The sequence below is a fragment of the Labeo rohita genome, chromosome 18, assembly GCF_022985175.1.
Source record: "Labeo rohita strain BAU-BD-2019 chromosome 18, IGBB_LRoh.1.0, whole genome shotgun sequence".
NCBI lineage: Eukaryota > Metazoa > Chordata > Actinopteri > Cypriniformes > Cyprinidae > Labeo > Labeo rohita.
The window spans coordinates 10,841,206-10,864,670 of NC_066886.1; the positions used below are offsets into that span (position 1 = coordinate 10,841,206).

The 23,465-nt window shown below is 36.2% G+C and overlaps 1 protein-coding gene across 5 annotated transcripts in view; it reads right to left on the reverse strand.

The window, feature by feature from the left end:
* The window catches only part of zc3h18 (zinc finger CCCH-type containing 18), a 36,591-nt gene that overhangs the window by 7,982 nt on the left and 5,144 nt on the right, over positions 1 to 23,465 (reverse strand). For all 5 annotated transcript variants that reach the window (XM_051135881.1, XM_051135883.1, XM_051135882.1 and 2 more), the window contains exons 3-12: positions 23,266 to 23,350; positions 22,382 to 22,545; positions 22,211 to 22,306; positions 21,733 to 21,890; positions 21,303 to 21,332; positions 21,084 to 21,195; positions 19,884 to 20,170; positions 2,232 to 2,417; positions 968 to 1,099; positions 722 to 817 (exon numbers count right to left, since the gene is read on the reverse strand). In XM_051135881.1, the coding sequence (XP_050991838.1) occupies positions 722 to 817; positions 968 to 1,099; positions 2,232 to 2,417; positions 19,884 to 20,170; positions 21,084 to 21,195; positions 21,303 to 21,332; positions 21,733 to 21,890; positions 22,211 to 22,306; positions 22,382 to 22,545; positions 23,266 to 23,350 (1,346 nt within the window). The remainder of the gene's footprint in view (positions 1 to 721; positions 818 to 967; positions 1,100 to 2,231; positions 2,418 to 19,883; positions 20,171 to 21,083; positions 21,196 to 21,302; positions 21,333 to 21,732; positions 21,891 to 22,210; positions 22,307 to 22,381; positions 22,546 to 23,265; positions 23,351 to 23,465) is intronic.

Here is a 23,465-nt window from a genome sequence, read left to right on the forward strand (position 1 = left end):
GTCACACATCCGTGATTACGTAATGTAATTACGTAAGGTCAAGCTAGTGCAAGATGAGTTGCCGGAACTGATCCTTTCATTAGATAAGACCCTTATTCCTCGGCTGGGATGGTTGAAACTGCATTGAAACTGCAATTTGGATCCCCACTGAAGTCCACTATATGGAGAAAAATCCTGGAATGCTTTACTCAAAAACCTTAATTTTTTTTTGACTGAAGAAAGAAAGACATGAACATCTTGGATGACATGGGGCGAGTACATTATCAGGAAATTTTTATTCTGGAAGTGAATTAATCCTTTAATGTCTTTAAATATCTGGGTTATTTAATCAAAAATATTGCGAAAAACAGCAATATTGCGAAATATTAATATAACCTAGTTTTTTTTTTTAATGTTTTTTCTATTTTAATATATATTATAATGTAATTTGTTCTTGTGATGGCAAAGTCACACAACCCTTCATAAATCATTCTAATATGCTGATTTGGTACTCAAGAAAAATGCTGAAAACAACAATTTTTGTTGAAACCATGATACATGATTCTTTGAGGAACAGAAAGTTGTTAACATAAACTATACTGTACTGTCACGTTTGATCAATTTAATGCTTCCTTTCTGGAAAAAAACTTTAATTACTTTCAAAAAGAAAATAAAAACAGACCGACCCCAAACTTTTGAACAGTAGTGTGTAAACCAAATGTGAGCATAAGTGTATATTTACCCTTTCAATGCACCGGGAGGCTGCTCAGCTTTGTTCTTATTAGTGTTTCTTTGTGCCGAGGGGGTCGGGGAGAGTGAGGAAGAGAAGGATCGTGATCTAGACAATGGAAAATAAAGTGATTAATAACAGCAAATATGCACAGTGAAAGCCAGCCAATTATAAAAGTGGTATACTGAATGTTCTGGAAGTCATTACAGCAAATTTGCATGACAAATCAAGATATTGTCGTGAACTGTGATATCTTGCCTAGAGCGGCTTCCGCTGAAAGAGCTGTGCTGAGACGAGTGACTTGAGTAGGAACTCATCGAAGAAGACCGTGAGCGAGAACGGGAACGGGAAGAGCCAGAACCCGTGAACGACGAAGATCGGGATGAAGACCTGGAAAATTGGCCAAATGTATAAATAAAAGCACTACCTCTTAGCTTAAAAAAATACTCCACACAAAAAAAATGAAAATTCATTTACAGTTGAGGTAAACATTTGCATCTCCCTTTCAGAATCATTAAAAATGTTACTTATTTTACCAAAATAAGAGGGATCATACAAAATGCATGTTATTGTTTATTTAGTACTGACCTGAGTAAGATATTTCACATAAAAGATGTTTACATACAGTCCACAAGAGAAAACAATAACTGAATTTATGAAAACGACCCACTTCAAAAGTTTACATACACTTGATTCTTAATACATGTTGTTACCTGAATGATCCACAGCTGTTTTTTTGTTTAGTGATAGTTGTTCACAAGTCCCTTGTTTGTCCTGAACAGTTAAAATCCCTCAGGTCCCACAAATTCTTTGGTTTTCTAGCATTTTTGTGTATTTGAACCCTTTCCAACAATTACCGTATGATTTTGAGATCCATTTTATTAAACTGAGAACAACTGAGGGACTCATATGCAACTATTACAGAAGATTCAAAAGCTCACTGATGCTCCAGAAGGAAACACGATGCAATCTGAAGATCAGGGTAAATTTAACTTATTTTGTTTTCTGGGAAACATGCAAGTATCTTCTCTGTAGCCTCTGAAGGACAGCATTAAATAAAAAAAAAATGATATTTAGGCAAAATAAGAAAAATGTACACATCTCCATTCGGTTTAAAAGTTTTCACCCCCTGGCTGTTAATGCATGGTTAATGCAACCTTCTGTGTCAGTTGCATGAGTCCCTCAGTTGTCCTCAGTGTGAAAAGATAGATCTCAAAATCAAAACAACTTTCTCTAGTGATCTTAACTGTATTTACTCACCCTGATTCATTCCGTTCATTCCAAACTTCTTTTTTTTTTTTTTTAAGACTTTTTCAGATTTTTTTCTAATTCTGATCTGATTTGTCCATATAATGAAAGTCAATATGGTTTAAAACAACACTGTTTGCAACACGTTGCAAAAGAAACTAAGTCAAACAGGTTTGGAATGACGTGAGGCTTTTTCAACTAGCAAAAAAGTAGGCAAAAGTTTCCCTTTATCAACCACATGTCTGGCTCAATAGATCCATGGCAGCTATTTTACCTAGATGAATTGGAAAGAGAAACTGAAGATCCAGAGGGCCTGTGTCGTCTACGGCCACGTGGAGGGGAGCCCATGAGACCGGGTCTTCTCCTAGGGGATTTAGACCTGCGCCAGGGGTCTTTCCATTCATCTGGCCTCTTGGGCAACGGGACCATCTCCTTCTTTGGTGGTGGCTCCATTGGCCCTCTGAAAAGAAAAACAATAAAAAGGGGATTCAGAAAGACTGCACCTATAGCGTGACTTTCTTAAACCTGACAAACATCTCAATGACCTATTTCCTTTAAAGAGTTGTAACGTGGATTTCTCTTAATGAAAGTGAAATGTTTACAATTAGCAGGTAGAATTTCCACATTCTCTGTCAAATAAGCTGTGTTACTGACATGGTAAAGCCGGCATAGATTTGTTTTAGTCTAGATGCTAGGGAAACAAGTTTTCCTTAAACGAGAATATGCCGGTTAATTTCCTGAAAAACAATAAAAAAACCCCAAATTGACATTATAAAAAAAAAAAAAAAAATCACCATTAGGTCAACAATATTAAGCAATGTTAACAATGGAAGCTATCCGTTACAGTGATTTTACCATGTTTTAGTGTTCACAGGGAAGTGGAGCTACAATAGTGATAAAAGACCAATTTTATTATATCCTGTAAAACTGTAGAGCAAAGTAATTTTTTATGGAGGCAGCAGACTATATCCTCTTCACTGACTTTGGAAGCCGTCCAACGGCTCATCAGGAAGCTAGAGCTGCCAACAAACTTCTCATAAGCAGTGTCAAATGTCTCTTCATTTGTATTAGTTCACAGCACGCTTTTGTACCCGAAAGTATGCATGTCTTTCCAACTTGTTCCCACAAAGCAAATCTTACATAAACAGCCGTTATTCAAATACAGTTTATAAGCTCTGTATTACTACATTTCTATTATTGTTGTCTGTCACCCACCACTCCATTTGCTTCAGGAAATCTACTGCTCTCAGGTCACATGTTTAGTTATTAAATAATAAAAGCTGACCATACTATGTATTTTACCATTTCTATGGGTAATATCGAAGCAGTTGGCTCCCCTTCAAACAACATGCCAGAAAAAACAGGTGACAACGAAATGGAGAAACTACCTCATATTTCCCACGCAATTCCTGTTCTACAGACAAAGTAAACGGTTGTTTTCCGGCAACAAGATATCTAGTCTATAATCTTAAGTGTGTTTATTTCCCCCAGAAGAGCCCTAGATTTCCCCTACGCTTCAATTAAAAAAACCCCAAGAACTGTTAATAATATTTCACAATTATGCCTTAAAGGGGTCATCGGATGCAAAGTTAACTTTTTCATGTTGTTTGAACAATAATGTGTGTTGGCAGTGTATGTATAAATCTACCCTATAATGATAAAAATCTATGCAGTGGTTTTCAATACAAAATTTTTTTTAAATCGAGCCACTCTCAGATGCCTGTCGGTGTGGCGTCACACGATCTACATAAACGCGTCTATGTTCGCGCAAATCATTCGTGATCCAGCTTCACCTACAGCAGAAGTGAGTATAAGGGTTTTTTTTAGGAATCTCTGCAATCACCTTACCTAATAACGTGCTAGTTAGCAAGTTTAAGGGCTAAACGCAGCTAAAGTAAACAGGCTCGTCACTCCACAGAGAGAAGAGAGGGGCGGGGCGGGGCGAGGAGAGCTCATTAACATTTAAAGGAGCCTCGATAAGAACAGGATGATTTTTGCAGAGCTGATTTTGGCAAGGTAAAAGGGTGTTGTTTTACACAACCATTGAGAATTTTTAAACAAATATATATTATAGACTTTTCATTAAGACCCTAAAGAATCTATCAGCTTGTGGAAAATGGGCATCCGATGACCCCTTTAATATTCCTGGTTATTGCTGGCTATTTGTGTTTTGTTGTTTTATTAAAGGGCACCTATTATGCTCCTTTTTACAAGTAGTAATATTGATCTTGGGTGTCCCCAGAATGTGTCTGTGCAGTTGCAGCTCAAAATAACCCACAGATCATTTTGAAAAGTCATTTTTGGAGCATGTCTTTAAAAAAAAAAAGCTGTTTTGGTGTGTATCACTTTAAATGCAAATGAGCTGCATATTCCCGCCCCGTCTTCAGAAGACAGCTTCTTGTATACGTCACTGCTCTGCATACCTACAGCAATAAAACAGTTGGTAGAAGCAACATACAGAGTGAGAGAACTGGTGTTTAGCCATATATATGGGAAGCCTAACAAACTGAAAGTGGGACAAAACAGCAACCTGTCAGGACCGCGCAGGTAGGACGCGTTTGCTAGTGCCACCAAACTAACAGTGTGGTGCTGATCAATTAAAATACTTTGATAACGTATGCAAACAAATGATTCAAGGCGCAAAATGTACGTTTTTGCTGCTAGAGGGCGCATATTCAAAACAAACAAAGGTTCATGACGCTGTGAGTGTGGAATCATAGGAGTTAGGGGTAGTCTTCACCCCTATAGCCAATGCAACCCATCATGACTCGGTCATAAATCATGTTCACAGATGAGCTAATGTATTAAAGAATTATTAATATCACTGTAGTATGAAGCAGGGTGAGCTGAAAGTTGTGGAAGCGAAACGAGAACGCTGGAGCGATTGCTAATGAAGGACGAGCACGATACATGGTTCGAAAGCAGCTGAGCTTTTATTATGCCACAGTCAAGCACTTCCGCTCCTTCCAGGTCATGTGTATGTGATGTAAAACAGCACTGTTTTTATCATACTCAATATATTTCAGTGTGTTGAAAGTTCTATTATAATGCTACTCTGTGCGTTCATTACCTATCTAATATAATTAACATATTAAAGTATTAACATATTAAAGTGTCTTTGGGGTTTTTCCCATGTCTTCTACAAAATAAAACCAGAAAATCAAGGGTGTATGCTGTCACTGGCAGGCAATGCAATGACATGGTCCATTACACTAGTTAAAATTGCCCAACAAAAGAGTCATAAAAACAAAAGTTATAAAAAAACATTATAACTTATTTTTAATTCACAACATAAGTCGAGTGTTTGAAATAACTTATTCAGTTACAGCAATAGCAATGCCTTTATCCATTTTAGTGATTTCCTGACTGGAACGTCATCAGTGATACTTCGACATATATGTGGATTTTCTGCACGAGGGCGCCCTCTGGTGTCCAGTATAAATGAAACTCATTCTATTTTGCATAAAAATAAAAAATAGTACCTCTCTCAAAAGAAATACTAAGCAGACATATACTAAACCACGCTTTTTCCAGTGTATAGAGGCTTACTGGAGTATTTTGTTAATTTAAAAAAACTACACTGAAGTGGCAAGATATTAGAACCTAACCGAAAACCGTGGTTAAAAACCGAAGTACGTATTGAACCGTGGACTAACTGTATTGTTGCATCCCTAGTAAGCACACAATTCAGCAAAATATATAACACAGTTCTAGTGCTTTTTGGATATTTTAATTTAAAAAACAAATGTATAAAAAAATAAATAAATTGTGCCTTTGAAACATTAGCTAAGCATTATAACGATATGACATTCACAAAGCAGTCCGAAATGAAATGTTTTGTGCACACAAATGCATATAGGTAGATCAACATCAAACTTTAGCATCAACTAAAAAAAAAAAAAAGGAAATGAAAACAATGTCTCGTAAGCAATCCTAGTAAACAACGTACAAGCAGTTTCGCTGTATATGTCAGAGCGCTAACCACAAGGATACGGACGGTAATATGTACAACCGCAACTTGAAAGACTGCCCAAACAGCGCACATACCAAAGACAACTCACTGTGGGTGGCAATGCAGGACTGTCAGTCAGCGGCTGTAGGCGGGGCCTAAACAATGTTAAGTCGCATTGCTTAGAATAGCATGCCTAGTGAGACTGATTTGATTTAATGGGGATTTTAAAAAAAATGAGTGGGTGGATTTTTATCAGTGTAGGGTGGTTGTGTTCATGCTGCCAACACAGAATTATGTCCATTGTAAAAGTGGATTTTGCATAATAGGTGCCCTTTAAAATGAATGACAAGGGGCAGTGTGTTTAGTACAGTTAGTCTGCTGCCCCTTTAAGACCTGCACACACCTAATATACAGGCACACGTTTGTTCTCTTACTTTTTACTTTCACTTTAAACATAACCAACTGTGTTTCAGCTTTCCTACTCATTTTCCATTTCAAAATTCCATACTTTTCCAGACTCATATGTCCAAACCTCTCAGTAGATTTTCAGACAATCTTTAACATAAATGGCCCATAGAGCATTTTTTTCAGCTTTAGATTTGGATTTAGTTCAGTCATCTGTAAATATTTTTATTTTCTCTGGGTTTTTTCATAGATTTTTCATGTGACAACATACAGAGTCCCTAAGATAAAAAAAATACAAAAAAAATACAAACTTTTACACATACACAAGAAACATTTTTGTGCCTTCGAAAAACTATTTACATGTGCATGGGAATTTTGCATGTTTACGCATAATTTCCAGTTTTATATAACCCATTATCTCTAATATCAAGGACTAATGTCCAATTTAACACATCCTCTGTGGCAGCATAGAAACCATAACACAAAACAGGCTGATGACACAATTTGCCAAGCTCAAGGGTCTATAAAAAAGACTGGTACTGTAAATTTGGCTTTCGTTAGGGCAGTATGCCAGGCCTTAGGTCTTAGCGCAATCAGATGCGAAGGATAACTACAGGTGTACGTGCTCAGAAAAAGCGCATGTCAGAACAGCACGCAAATGTAATGTAAAGCCAGCAAGGCTTTAAAGCACATGAAAATAATGTACCTGTGGGATTGGGCTGTACACTATTGAGGTGGAGGCAGCAACTGCATCTGCGCTGCAGCTGCGATTTTTCTTCAAAAGCAGATCGTAGAGACATTTTAATCATCCATGATCAGTAATAGTGATATTGCATATCCCATCATGACTTCACCACTGAGTTACAGTCCATAAAATGTAGGGAGCAGACCACGGCGTCATAACACCTGACCAGCTGGCCCTCGAGCAGTCCCATATTATGCAAGTTTAATTTTTCTGGACATTCCTAGTCCATGTTAACCAAAGCTGTTTAGGGCAATCTTTCAAGTTTGGGAGTTTTTGAAGAAGTTGCTTATTAATCCTTGGGTTAATTAAAGATCATTACATTACACTATTAGTTAAACTAAGGGCAGTTTACATTATGTATACTAAAGCATGCTGTTTAATGACTAACGTGATCCAGCCTAGGACTTGGAATGTCCTTTAGGGTGATGTCAGAGACCAAACAAACCTGAGGCAAGTATTGCAGTGTACCTAAAAATAGTACAGACAATAGAAGCTATTTTTAGACGTGGAATCTGAGCTCACCTTTAATTTCCTGTTTGTATGGAAAAAAGGAAGCACGTCGTTCCGTGAAGACAGATTTCATGCAGAGCAGTAACATGACAAATCCCCAAATTAAAAAGAAAATATTTACAAATAACAGAAAATGGGAGATAAATGTGTTTTAATTGTTCAAAGTATTTTATTGAGTTTATTAGTCATAGAATATCCTGTTTCACTCGTAACCGAGGGGAAAAAAAAAAAAAAAAACAAAAAAAAAAAAAAAAAAAAAATTCAGATTTCAGAAGTGATCTAGCAATTTGTTAAAATCACTGCACATGAACACTACTGTTCAAAAGTTTGAAAGGATTTCTGCACCAAGGCTGAAATTATTTGATAAACACAAAAAGTCATATTGTTAAATATTACTACAATTTTAAATAACCGATTTCTATTTTAACATACATTTCAAGTGCAATTTATTCCTGCTACGAAACACTGAATTTTACTCCAGTCTTCGGTGTCACATGATCCTTCAGAAATCATTTTAATATGCTTTGGCGCTTAATAAACACTTATTATCAATGTTGAAAACACCTGTGGTACTTAATATCTTTCTGGAAATAGTGATAATGATATTTCAGATTTCTATGGATAAAATGAATAGAAAGTTCAAAAGAACAGCATTTATTAAACACTAATCTTTCGTACATTTTTAAATGCATTTACTGTTAAAATCAATTAATTTAATGAGTAAAAATGTAAACTACATTATTAATTTGTTAACTTTACACATACATAAACATTGCATTCGGTCAACGGGTTATCAGAATGACAACGGCTCCAAAATATTATTTGGAATGTTTACAAACGTAAGCCTACACGTAAAAATGTACATATTTTAACAGCGCTCCATAGAGTATGTGTCAGATGGCCCGGGTGTGTTTAACTCATTAAAAACAACCAGCATGCCGTCAACAGAAAGGCAGTGGACTGTTCATGTAATGGGAAGCCCTTGTCGTCATTTTTCAGTGCGAGTATGCTAGATATCAATGTTGTGCTAAATCGGAAAGCTCCAGGTCAAACCACAGTCAAGAGAGGTTAGCAGCCATGTCATCTGACTAGCTTTAGGTCTTTCCAAGAATCACTTATGACTTAAGACTTTAAAATTGTCTTCGACTGATACAGAATGATTTCTGCATCATTGAAGCATTATTATTATTCATATAAATCTGTAAGCTGAACGGAAGTTTAGACAAATTGACATTCATGCCAGGAAAGTACACAGATGCAGAGACATCTGTAATAACAAAAGGATAAATGCAGCGCTTGTTCATGTGTCTAAAAAAAAAAATATCCGGAAAAGATATTTCAATGTATTGCCTTATGCTTGCAGAACAATTTGACCATCTTTGTATGTAATCATGACATCTGATCTCTACAGAGGATATCGGAAAATAAGATAAAACCGTTTAAGACTGAAGTCACTGCATTGCTTTCCTTGTCAGGGGAAAAGGCATGCTCTGAAACAGGGTGTAACTTGAAACCTGGATTCAGCCGATGATGTAATTTTAAGTCACACCTAAATGAGCAGGTTATAAAGGTGTGCTGTACTAAAATCAGACTCACACAGGAAGAAAGGCTTTAGGAAGTACAGCCTGTAACAATGCAGCTTGGAAGATCAAACGAGATTACATAAAGAGCTGAATAAAAAAAAAAGTTTTTTAAAAAGTCTCTGATGCCGAAAAAGACCGGAATTAACTGATTATGAATACTTTTAAAGCAGCATTGTATAATATTACAAATTAAATTATTATTATTTTTTAAATCATTTTAAAATTAAATGTATTCCTGTGGTAGATTAAGTTTTAAAGGACATTTTTGGTACAGATAAATGGCCAAATATGACCAGGGACATACATTAAGAATGTAAACATAATCTTTTAGAACATACAGTGTATTTCCATACGGACAAACTCTGACGTGACTCTTGTTTACAAAGAACAAACCAGAATCAAAACACCTGCCATTTCATCACTTTGACGTTTCTCTGGATTTATCACCTTTGTGACGTACAATGATGAAACTTAAAATGCCAACACCAATAACTGACGCTAAAGCACAATTCCAGTATTGCAAGAGCCGCCCGCCATAAACGGCAAACAATAAACAGGGTTTTACCTATAACCTGTTTTGTGGCATACTTAACTATTGTGCTATACTGTGCTATAAACAGGACACAAAAAAAAAAAGTTTGTTTTGATTTTCCCCACTCATTTATTTTATTCTTGGCTTGGCATAGTTCCAGTCCTGTGTCTAAATCTCTAAGCACACAAAACGTGACTATGAACGACAGCGTACAGTACATAGTGGTGAAAACCACAGAGTAACTGCTTGTTCAGCAAACACACTCAGGGCACGAAATCTAACAGTTCAATTAATCTGTTCAAAATGCCCTGACATTATAGTGAAGTCTGGAATATCACAGTCAGTCAAGCAATACAAATGAAGGAGAAGCAGAACAAAAAACCAACACATAACAATGAAGGGGGCGACACAGAGGAATATACCAGACACAGACACAATGGAAAAGAGAACCTGGATCAATTCCTCTTCTGGCCTCTCCACATCTTTGGACAATCCTGATTCCATAAAAATAAACTTCTATTTAAATGAAAAAGAAACCTTCAACAAATGCATGCTTCAGAATAAACCTAATCATTAATTATGGCTTGCAATTTAAACATTTTGCTGGTTAAATTGAAAAAAAAAGCTGTGATTAACAAAGCAGTGTTTTATGAAAATGCTTAATGCAATAAAAAAAAAAACATAAAAAAATTAATACTTTAAGAAAATGGATCATAAACAGTAGGCTTATATTAAATGACATGAGAATAAACTGAATATTCACATCTAAAGCCATATTTGTGGTTTCCTTCTGCCAAAACAATGTCATTTTGGGGGGGTTTCCCAGCAGATATTAAGATGTAATTACATATGCGAAATGAAACAAATCATTCAAAATGACAATAATGTAAAATTTGTGTTAAATCAAAATATATTTACATACCCTCCCCTTCAAAAGTTTGAAAACACCCCTGGCAAAGTGTGGTTTTGGGCAACATCAGTATAAATCCATATCATTTTTTAGTGCAAATACATTAAAGCAACTTGACATCATCATTGAAAACCAGCAATAACAATTTTCATTTTGATTACATAATAATGGCAATATACACATGTCAAAGTCAGACATGCCTTTTTACCAGCTGTGATGCCTGGTTACTGGTTTAAACTTAGCCTAGGTTTTTAAAAGATTTTTGGGTCAGCACACCTTAATACCTTCAACAACTGATTGCCAATTAAGTTTAGAATACAATGAGTTTAGGCCCACATTATGAAGAGCTGTAATAGCTACTAATGGTGGATATTTTGATTAATCAAAAAAAAAAAAATTCTATGTATAAACTGTTTATGTAATAAAATATGTTTTCGTAGCTTGTGCTGTCCCTTATCAGTGCAAAATTATCAAATTAAAAAGGATTCATGCCAATATTGTCCAAAACCCCACTTTTCTAGGGCGTTTCCAACCTTTTGGAGGGCAGCGTAACTGCGACAGAATCAGTTAGGGCTGGGTTTTATATATATATATATATATATATATATGTAAATAATGTAAAGGCGACAAACACTTTGATAGAGTTTCTACTTCATCATGTATAATCACGACACGTATATATAAATGTGCACCACAGAACTAAAAATTATTTGCATGCATAAATGAGAAAATTAAAGGAGAAGTCCACTTCTAGAACAACAATTTACAGATAATGTACAGACCCCCTTGTCATCCAAGATGTTCATGTCTTTCTTTCTTCAGTCGTAAAGAAATTGTGTTTTTTTGAGTTAAACATTTTAGGATTTTTCTCCATATAATGGACTGATATGGTGCCCCGAGTTGTATGTAGAAAAACTCAGATTGCATTTTCTCCCTCAACTTCAAAAATCATTTTAAAATCATCCTACATCGCTGCAGAAGTACCGACCCAGTCTTTGCAAAGTGAACATGCAAAGATCAAACACCCTTAACAAAAAAGGTAAAACAGCGATATAGTACTATTTTGAAGTTGAGGGAGAAAATACGATCTGAGTTTTTCGACATACCCTAACTGTCTTGAGCCAAAATACACAGAGTTTAGGGAGAGCAAGACAAGCCGAGCGTTTGACATTAAAAAGTATAGAAATTGTATTATATTTATGAAAATAACTGATCGTTTCGTTAGATAAGACCCTTCTTCCTTGGCTTGGATCGTTTACAACCTCAAAAAAACTATTTCTTTACGACTGAAGAAAGAAGGACATGAACATCTTGGATGACAAGGGGGTGAGTACATTATCTGTAAATTGTTGTTCTGGAAGTGGACTTCTCTTTTAAGTGCAGAACGTGCTTGATGTTGCCACATTGTTGCCGTGAAATGTCAGTTCCAATAGTCTTTTCTTCCCTACTGTGATGTATATCTGAATGACTTCATTTTTGTCCATCTGCAATTGGTTGGATCGCTGCCATTCTCTATTGCTGTGATCTCAAGCGAGTGACATTGTCACACTCTTATACCAGTAAACATGTCAAAGTAGAAATGTCATTGGAAGTAATTTTGATTAAAAATTATGAGGGCACATCAGTTAAAAAAAAATAATAATAAAAATAACGTGCACAGATAAATTACTTATAAGAAATACGGCAACATTACATTAAAAAAAAAAAAAAAGAATAGTCAATTTTGGTTTCATAGTGACTTGACAAATTAATAAATGAAACACTTCAGTAGCTTTAATAATTAATGTAAATGTAATTTATACAGAGAAGACTATGTTTTATTTTTACATTTGACTAATTTCTGTATCATCATTGTCTGCAGACACACCTACCTGAAAAACTTCTACTGTATATTTGCATCTTTGTTGTATTGTATTTTGTATTTTTGATTATGATTTTTAATATCTAAAATAAACACTATTATATTAATATATATACACTACCATTAAGATTTTTAATGTTTTTTAAACAAGTCAATTAGGCTCATCAAGGCTGCATTTATTTGGTCAAAATGGAGAAAAAAAAATAGAAATATTGTGAAATATTATTACAGTTTAAAATAATAGTTTTCCATTTTAATATACTTTAAAACGTAATTAATTCCTGTGACGCAAAGCTGAATTTTCAGCATCATTACTCCAGTCTTAAGTGTCACATGATCCTTCAGAAATCATACTAATATGCTGATTTATTATTATTATTAATAATATTATTATTATCAACGTTGGAAACAGTCGTGCTGCTTTTTTCAGGATTCTTTGATGAATAAAAAGTTAAAAAGAACAGCAATTATTCAAAAAATTATTTTCTAACAATACAAGTCTTTGCTATCACTTTTTTTTAATCAATTTAGCACATAAAAGTATTCTTTTCTTTCAAAAAATAAAAAAATGTACAGTTTTTAGAAAAGTTTTCTATTTATTAATAAATGCTTTTAAAAAAATGCCTAAAAAAAAAAAAAAAAAAAAAAAAAAAAAAAAGGACATATTAGAATGACTTCTGAAGGTTCATGTGACATTGAAGACTGGAGTAATGATGCTGAAAACTCAGCTTTGATCAAAAACTAAATTATAATGTGTGTGTATATATATACATTGAAGACTGGAGTAATGATGCTGAAAACTCAGCTTTGATCAAAAACTAAATTATAATGTGTGTGTATATATATATATATATATATATAAAAAACAGTTATTTTACATTGTAATAATATTTAACAATATTACATTTTTCTGTATTTTTGATCAAATAAATGCAGCTGTGATACGTATAAGAAACTTATTTAAAAAACACATTAAAAATCTTACTGATCCCAAACTTGATGTATATTGCGAAAAACATTGACTTATATTGTGAACTAAGGGTTTGTTCGTATCACCCCCCCCTTTGTATCAATTCACGTGCAGTATCAGTCAGATACAATAATTAAGTTCAGTTTCAGCCACTGCCAAAGTTATGAAATGATGCATTTCCATTATTGCTATTTCAAATGTCAATTTCCTTATACTAATCAGACTGAATTTTAAACCTCACAGCACGAGTAGCGATGAGCCAACAATATGAAAAACATATACACGTATGCACAATAATGCTTGCCTTGACACATTCAGGTAAAGCCTGAAACGGTAATCATGCACGCCTTTCAACGTCACAGGGAGTTGTTTGTGAGCAAACCGTGTCAATCTAACCGCACACTCCTGTGTTCACCACGCCTGGGAAATGTTCACCCTGTGAACATCCAGGTTTAATGATTTCTTTCCTTCATTCCTTTGCCAAGCGGAAAATTTCCCTCGTTTCAAGATCACGTGATTGCTACCATAATCAGAGTTGCGGACCATTTACGTCAGCTCATTACAATAAATAGTTAGTACAATAGTACAAACTTTCACCTGTGATGCAGGTAATCCAAAGCTAATTCCAAAATCATGCAAGATGTGCTAGTTGCACTGAGAAGTGTCATGAAAAATCTGATGACATAAGATGCATGTTGCAAAACATGAAATGAAAAGTAGTTGCCAGTACATGAATTAAATGCAAAAATAATGACTTTAAAACATGTTTCCTGTACTATCTCTGTCTTAAACTGCTCAGACAAACAGATCCCAAACTCTAGTTGGTTGAGCCAATCGGTGAATCTAATTTTTTATTTTTTATTTTTTCAGCAGCCATTACTTTTCAGCATCAAATGATTCTTCAGAAATCCTTCTAATATGCTGAATTGGTGCTCAGTTATATAATCAATTATGTATATGTTTTGGCTTATGTGAAAATAAGGGGCTTCTTTCAAAAACAATACATTTTCATTATTCCAAACTTTTGACTAGTAGTAAAGATAAAAGCAGTCACACACCAGACACAATACACAATCACACCACAATACAATATCTTTCAGCCTAAGGCGTTATTATAGTTATTATGCCTAGTTATTACGTACATAAATAACCAGTTGGGATCAATATAACGTAATTTAATACAAAAATCTAATTGTATCTGAATGGTGCTACTGCCCATAAATACACAGGCACTTACTTTTTACACAAATAACAATACTGTATTGAGTATCTAGCACTGTCAATGAAACATGAAGCATTTTACTAACCACATCAGATGTGTTCTGTGGAACTGAAACTCTGTGTTTATACATTAGTCACAAGGTATGATTTTAAGAAAGTATGATTGTGCATTTTAACCAGTTTCAAGCTGACCTAATTGTTCATACAAAATAGATAATATCATACGAAGTTGAGAAATGTGAGACGCAACAGCGGTCTTTGAAGTCAACAAATCGTGTAGGTGGGTGTCTCCCCTACACTGCCTGGTGAATGACTCTGTGCAAGTATCATGGGACATATTCATAAGCATGTCCCTCTCCCTTTGTGGAATTCTGAGAACACAAGTCATTTACTCAACACAAGCGAGCCGGAAATTTGTCCATGTTTTGTGGGATTTTGGTTTAATTAATGAAATATGAATCTCTACTCCAGGAAAATTGAGAGCTGACATGACGTAGAGGGTCAAAAGAGCAGCTCTGGTGTGGCCATGAGATACAATCCTCCTGGAAATTTCCCATAAAGTCACCATAATCAAATATGCAATCTGAGTCTATGGTTATGCAAGTGAAAACGGTGATGAAGAAATTACTGCGAAGGGAAATAAAACCAACAGGAGAAAACTATTGCGATAATGTCAGGAAAGACCAAAATGCCGGAAGATTCAGAACGCGTGTTACATGTGCAAGTGCAACTTACAGTGTACAAATAGAAGAACAGTCACTCTGCAGTGCTCAACAAAGAGTTACATGATATAAACACGGTCCAGCGTAAATTTCAATCATAGCTGCGTTTTGTTCAATGACCATTTAAATGTAACATACCCACATTACAGGGCTAAAATAGCTACAGCAACTACAAAGAACAACCTTGTGCAAGTGTCATATTAAAGTGTGATATTAAAGGGATCGTCATCCAAAAATGAAAATTCTGTCATTAATTACTCACTCTCATGTCGTTCCAAACCTGTAAAATCTTTTGATGAAATCCGAGAGCTTTCTGACCCTGAATAGACAGCTAAGCAACTGAAATGTTTTAATGGCATAGAAAGGCACTTGTGCACACAACACAGAAGAGAAGAAACTGTTGAATAAAGTTGCTATTTTTTGTTTTCTTTGGTCACAAAAAGCATTATCGTAGCTTCATAACATTATGGTTGAACCACTGATGTCACATGGACTATTTTAACAATGTCCTTATCACCTTTCTGGGCCGTTTGATAGTTTTAGTTTTTCATTTAAAAGATGAACGTCTACATTAAAACCTACAATAAACACTTCACTTATAGATAACTATAGACCGATCTCTCTCCTCCCATTCATTGCAAAAACACTGGAACGAGTCGTTTTTAACCAGGTATCACTGTTTCTCGCGCAGAACAGTTCATTGGATGCTAACCAGTCAGGGTTCAGGAGCGGCCACTCAACTGAAACTGCACTACTGTCAGTCACTGAAGCCTTGCGGATTGCAAAAGCTGATTCCAGATCATCGGTACTCATTTTGCTGGACCTTTCTGCTGCTTTTGACACAGTCAATCATCAGATCCTCCTGTCCACCCTCTCATCACTGGGTATCACAGGGACTCCTCTTCGCTGGTTTGAATCCTATGTCACAGGTAGGTCTTTCAGGGTGGCCTGGGGAGGGGAGGTATCCAAAGCACATCATCTGGCCACTGGGGTTCCTCAGGGATCAGTTCTTGGACCCCTCCTCTTCTCCATTTACACTACATCACTGGGGCCCATCATACAGGCACATGGCTTCTCTTACCACTGCTATGCTGATGACACGCAGCTCTATCTTTCATTTCAACCAGATGATCCAACAGTAGCTGCACGGATCTCAGGCTGCTTGGCGGACATCTCGGAGTGGATGAAAGAACATCATCTACAGCTCAACTTGGCAAAGACTGAGCTCCTTATTTTCCCTGCCACTCTGACTCTACAACATGATTTTACCATCAACTTAGGTACTTTAACAATTACCCCATCAAGTTCTGCCAGAAATCTTGGTGTTATCTTTGATGACCAGCTGACTTTCAAAGACCACATTGCTAAAACTGCTCGATCCTCAGGTTTGCCCTACACAACATTAGAAAGATCAGGCCCTTTCTAACTGAGCAGGCCACACAACTTCTTGTCCAGGCCCTGGTCATCTCCAGGCTGGACTACTGCAATGCTCTTCTAGCCGGTCTTCCCTCATGCACAATCAAACCTCTACAAATGATTCAGAATGCAGCAGCACGACTGGTCTTCAACGAGCCCAAAAGGGCCCATGTCACACCTCTCTTTATCACCCTGCACTGGCTCCCAATTGCAGCTTGCATCAAATTCAAGACACTGATGCTTGCTTATAGAACAACCACAGGCTCGGCGCCCGCCTACCTCCACTCATTGCTACCAATCTACACTCCCTCCAGAACTCTGAGATCCGCCAGTGAGCGACGCCTCATTGTACCATCACAAAGAGGCACAAAGTCACTTTCCAGAACATTCTCTTACACCGTTCCTGGCTGGTGGAATGATCTTCCCACCGCTATCCGGAATGCCAACTCCCTAACAACTTTCAAGCAACTGCTGAAAACCCATCTCTTTTGACACTACTTGACTTAAAAAAAAAATTAAAAATTCCTTTTCTACTCTTTTCCCTTTCTAGCTTGTACTTATTTGAACAATGCCTGTTATATGGTATTTTGAGCACTTCGTAGGTCGTTTTGCTTCTTTAGGACAAATCGCTTGATGTATTCCCCACCTGTAAGTCGCTTTGGATAAAAGCGTCTGCTAAATGAATAAATGTAAATGTAAATGTAAATAACTGTTAAAACCACAAATATAGCACCCCAATACCATGGTAAAAAATGTAATATGGTTTCTAGGTATTTGTATAAAAACAGTAGTCTAAATACATTTAGTATAAATGCATAAACACCATAGCTTAATCACAAAAAAATACTGTCTGTAATTATATTCCATTAATCCTCCTTCAATACATCTAATACATGTCTACATTAATATAAAAAAACTTGACAAATATACCCACATTTCTGATATAATACCATGGTGCAGTTAGTGCTACTACAGTAAATCTTTGGTAAACGATGGTGATTTGTAGATTAAAAAGCCTTCTGACTGTATCGTTGCACACAGTGTTTCACCTGTTTGTCATCACTGTTTTATCTGGCTTTAAACTGAGTCATTTGTGTTCTTCAGTGAAGTCAAGTGATTCACACTGGATATTACAGCGCTAGAGGTGTAACAGTACACCGATGTCATGGTTCGGTACATACCTCGGTTCAAAGGTCACGGTTCGATATGATTTCGGTACAACAGGGAAGGGAAAAAAAAAAAAGAAAAAAAAAAACCCATGCTAGGTTTGTGACAGAAAGGAAACTCAAATGGTAGAAAGCGACGTTCTATTTGTTTTTTGTTTCAAACACAAAACATATCAGTTCCAGGCTTCTAGCATTGCTAACAGCGCAGTTGATAACGTTACTTTATCAAAATGAAACAGTGAACCAAACATCAGCGTGCCTGCCTCATTGTGTCATCGTTAGAACGCGACTGAAGTATTATTTACATAATAAATAACAGTTCAGCATTTGGCTCACAAAAAAGGAAATATTATGGAATGTTTGGATTTGTGCCGAATGACAGAGGTAGGATACAAGAGCTCAAAGCTCCATGTCACAGACAGTTGAGTGCGCAAGCCTTTAAAGTAACATTTTACTCATTTGTCAGTGAGAGACGCGTTCAGAATCAGCACATGATCACTGTCTAGTGGGCTTTGTTTTCAAGTGCGCAACTCCTGGCATTCGACGTTCTGCTGGCGGTTATCAAACAAAGCTGCATTACTGCGGGCGCCCCCTTCTGGATTGAGGGTGAATTGCCTGTATTCGTTGTAAGGCCTCATGCACCGAACCGAGATGCTCGTACCGTGACGGTTTGGTACGAATACATGTATCGTTACACCCCTACACGGTGCTGTTTAGTGACTAAGACTCATCAGCGCGTGAACAAATCTTCTCTAGTAAATTCACGCCGTGCCACCGTTTGAACTTTGATCTGAGTGGATAAACAGTCCGAGTGGTGCGTTTTAAATGACTAGCACTCCTTTTGTTCTGACTTTGCCGCATAAACATTATATTGAACATTTATCGAACTCGTTATCAAGAAAATGTATGTAGTGCGATAACTATCGCCCTATCGCCCCAGCCCTATATTAAAGTATTATTTTATCTACTATGTTTTAAGCTTCAGTTACACTTTTTACAAGATGAATTTTCAGTTCCAGAAATTAACATTTGGCATACTTAAATTAAGCACTATTTAGAAAAAAAAAAAAAAATACATGAAAAGAAATTTCTCACTTAGTAAAGAGCCAATAAAAGCCAAGGAGCCAAAAAAACCAAAAAACTGCTGTCTGCGTAAATTAAGTATGAATTCGATCATATCACAGTAATGTAAACCAGTATCCAACGTGGAAAGGGGAATTTAAATCACTTTAAAATGCAGCAGTCTATGTGAAAGATTGCATAGACAACTCCCAAATAATTAGTGGAAACACATGTAGATATTGTGGTCAGAATTTCCAACTCAAATGAAGTACTAACTGCACATGAACTTCACAAACAACAAACACTTCAAGTCCATTCATTGCAGCGGACTTCAAATAAATAAGTATATACAGACTAACAACCTGTACAACGCAAATTTGTGTAGCAGCCAGGCAATAAGACTGAAAATGCTACATATTACCACATTTGTGATTTTAGTGTGCAATATGCATCAGATGGTCTGTGACATTTCAGCATTCTATTTAAGACCGAGGCTGCATCCAAAATCACATATTCGAAAAAGTACCTACTCAAGAGTACATAATTACTTCACAACTGCAAAAAGAGTACCTTCTATACAGTATGAATGTAATCTGGATGTACGGCATTCACCATGTTGTCATCATCATGTGACTCACCAGCGATTCATAAATCCTCTATGTAGCCTCATAGGATAGTAAATCATCCATCTTATGCACACTTCAGAATCACCAAAAATAGTAAATCACCCGGATACTTTTTCCCCTTACTCTTTTATGAATACTGTGAATTCAGGGAAACTTGTTTTGTCACATACTGTTTTCAACCTACGATATAGTAGGGAAGTATGCGATTTCAAATGCAGCCAGAGAGTAGGAAGCTTGAAACTCACCTGGGTGGCATGTTCGTGGGCGAACGTGGTTTGAGTGGCTTCTCCTTATCATCTTTCTTCTCCCGTGGCTCTCTGGGAGGCCGCTCTCTAGGTCTTCCCTCCTTTTCGTCCCGTTTGAGACGATCCCTCTCCCATTCCTCCTTCCTGCGCCGGCTTTCCTTCTCCCGTTCTCGTTCTCTCTCCCTTTCTCGCTCTCTCTGCCTGCGCTCTCGCTCACGGTGGTCTCTCTCACGCTCCCGTTCCCTCTCGCGATGGCGCTCGCGTGGATCTCGTTCCCGCTCTCGGTCCTGATACGAACCAAAAAACAAATCTCAGTTGTTAAGTACTACAAATATGTGATCCTGGACCACAAAACCAATCGGAAGGGTACATTTTTTGAAATTGAGATTTATACATCATCTGAAAGCTAAATAAATAGCTTTCCATTGATATACAGTGCGTTAGAATAGGACAATATTTGGCCGAGATACAACAATTTGAAAATCTGGAATCTGAGGGTGAAAAAAAATCTAAATATTGAGAAAATCGCCCGAGAAAATGCTAAAACAATAACAATAAAATATAAGGTGAGAAAAAATAAAACATTTTAATGAGCTTTTGATAAACTGATGTTAAAAAAACAAGTTTCATGGTTTTAATTAATTAGACTGGCTTTTTGATTAATAAAATTTGATTTAACCACCAAAAAGGAGTCCAGAAAAATTAAAAAGGAAAAAACTGAATGTGGGAAGAAATAAAACGGAAATTTGGTAAAAAAAAAAAAAAAATAAAACAGATTTCATAGGGCCCTACAAATGAGGCTCTTAGCAATGCATATTACTAATCAAAAATTATGTTTTAATATATTTACGGTAGGAAATTCACAAAATATCTTAATGGAACATGATCTTTACTTAATTTCCTAATGATTTTTGGCATAAAAGAAAATTCAATCATTTTGATCCATACAATGTATTTTTGGCTATTGCTACAAACATACCTATGCTATTGGTTTTGTGGTCCAGGGTCACATTTAGGTACATGTCTCTTAGGAATACTTGATTCTGATCAAATGCAACACTGAACAGTCAACTATTTTTATATAATAAACACATTTAGGTGCTGTTATGTCTGTTATTTAATTCCACCTAAATGTCCCTTGGAACAAATATAGTAAACAAGACAGTAAAACAGCTGATCACAACATCAGCATGTACTCACAGGGTAGTACGGCAGTGGGGTCTCTGTGTACTGCACTCTGAAATTCTCATACTGGCCTCCTCGCCAAAAAGCTTCCATCTCATAATCATAGTATGGGTCGCCATATGGATCACTACCACAGAAACGAATAGAAATCGGTAAAATTATAAAGTGGTTTAAATTAATAGTGAAAGCATACGTTGTTTTGTTTTAGGAGGGCATTTCATTTACGATACTCACCCATAACCTGGATCTCTGAACTCAATATCACTGCAATGCAGAAAGAGAAAAGGGGAAAAGCATTACAGTATGGGTCAGAGCTTACGCCCATGGGTTTTTTTAATCAACAAGAATAATTTAGTTTCAAATTTACATGAATGAATAAGATTTCGATGCCATTTAAAATGGTCCTGCATTGTGAAATTAATTTTTGCATCAAAAATTCCATATAGTCAAAAGTATAATAAGGTCATGGAAACTAATATTCATAAGAATAGTCAAAAAGCTTTTAACATTAGTTTTAGATGGATGACAATTACCTTTAAGTATGTTAACTACCCACAACCATATTTGAACATGAACCCGCAGAAACAAAGATAACAAATGGAAGAAATCACACTCCGATTGAGTTCCTGATAAGTCTTCTTTTTTTTTTTTTTTTTTTTCATACCCCGCATCTCTGATTTCTCTGGTGATACGATATCCGCGTTCCCTGAAGAAGTCATTTTCTTTGTCAAAGTCTCTGTCATCTTCACCTATGGTTACGGTAAAACGCTTTTCCTCAAAATCAGGTTCCTGCTCTTTACGGATGGTGGCTTTCTTCAACACCTAAGGAAATGTTTTATTTGAGTTGAAACAAGGCTTTCAGTTATTCAGTTCAACTGACAACTTTTATTTAACAAATCCTCCCCACATTAACATATCTAGCATAGCGAGTATCAAAATACAGAAATCATGTTAGCTTAGTTAAAAAAAAATTACAATTTTTTTTGTGATCACTGCAAACCACGAACACACTACAGACTAATTTGAATGGAAGAGTTCCCCTCAAAAAACCCATAGACTGTATAATAGTACCTAGAAATGAAACTTTTTAAATGGTTGACTCAAAAGCAATTTTAAAACATGCATGGAGGTAATATCTGTACCTCTTTGGCATGTCTAAGGCCTCTTTCCCAGGCGCTCTCCACTGGTGGATCTAGAGGCGGTGGAGGGGGAGGCAATTCTTCTACGGCAGGGGCTCCCTGGAATTGAAATTTTAACGATTTTAATACAGGAAGAAACTAAATAGTAGAAAATTCTTTACAAAGGATGCATACCCAGGGGTTAGCAGGCATGAGGGGGTGAGGTCCACCACTTCCTGCTCCTCCAGGAGGTGCTCCGTTAGGAGAGAAGGGATCTGGCTTGGAGATGAGGGAGTAGTTGCCTTTATCATTGACTCCTGGATGGATGAACCTACAGATCATGCCCCATGTGCAGTTACCTGTCAGAGACCAGAGAGAAGCCATTGTGGTATTTAAATATATACTGATAGTTCAAAAAAATGTTAAATCAAAGCGTCAACATCAAAACCATCCACTGCTCCAAAGACAAACGAGACCCTGGACCACAAAACCAGCCATAAGTAGCACTGGTATATTTGTAGCAATAGCTAAAAATACACTGTATGGGACAAAATGATCAATTTTTCTTTTATGCCAAAAATCATTCAGATATTAAGTAAAGATCATGTTTTGATTAGTAATATGCATTGCTAAGAACTTCTTTTGGCCAACTTTAAAGGTGATTTTCTCAATATTTTGATTTTCTAAATATTGTCCTATCCTAACAAACCATATATTAATGGAAAGCTTATTTATTCAGGTTTCATCTGACCTATACATCTCAATTTCAAAAAATTTACCTTTATGACTGGTTTTGTGGTCTAGCGTCACAAATATGCTCAGATACTGCATTCAATTGCTCCCCCTACTGTTGTAATTTAGGCATACACAGAACAACAAACTAAATGCAAATGTAACACTTATCAAACTTAAACAATTTTCCTTGATGATAACGTGCTTTCTATTATCGCTTTGGGCTACATAAAAGACTACTAAAAAAGTGTGTCAAAGTTTGTTCAGAAATAAGCTAAAGCATTAAATGTTAAAAGCTGTATCAGCTGATTTAAACCATTCAGGAAATCACATGAATGAAGAACTACCTTTCATGAAAAACCTGCAGATGGGTCGGGGTCTGATCTTCCGGTCCATGGGGTCCTTCACCTCCCCCTCTTCAAGATCATCATCCTAATAAAAATAACAGAAAAACACTCTTACTGTAGCACTTATTAATAACTGATTAAAGGTTTATTTTTTTTTTATTTTAAAGGGGTGGTCTAATGGATCTTTTCGAAGGCTTGAT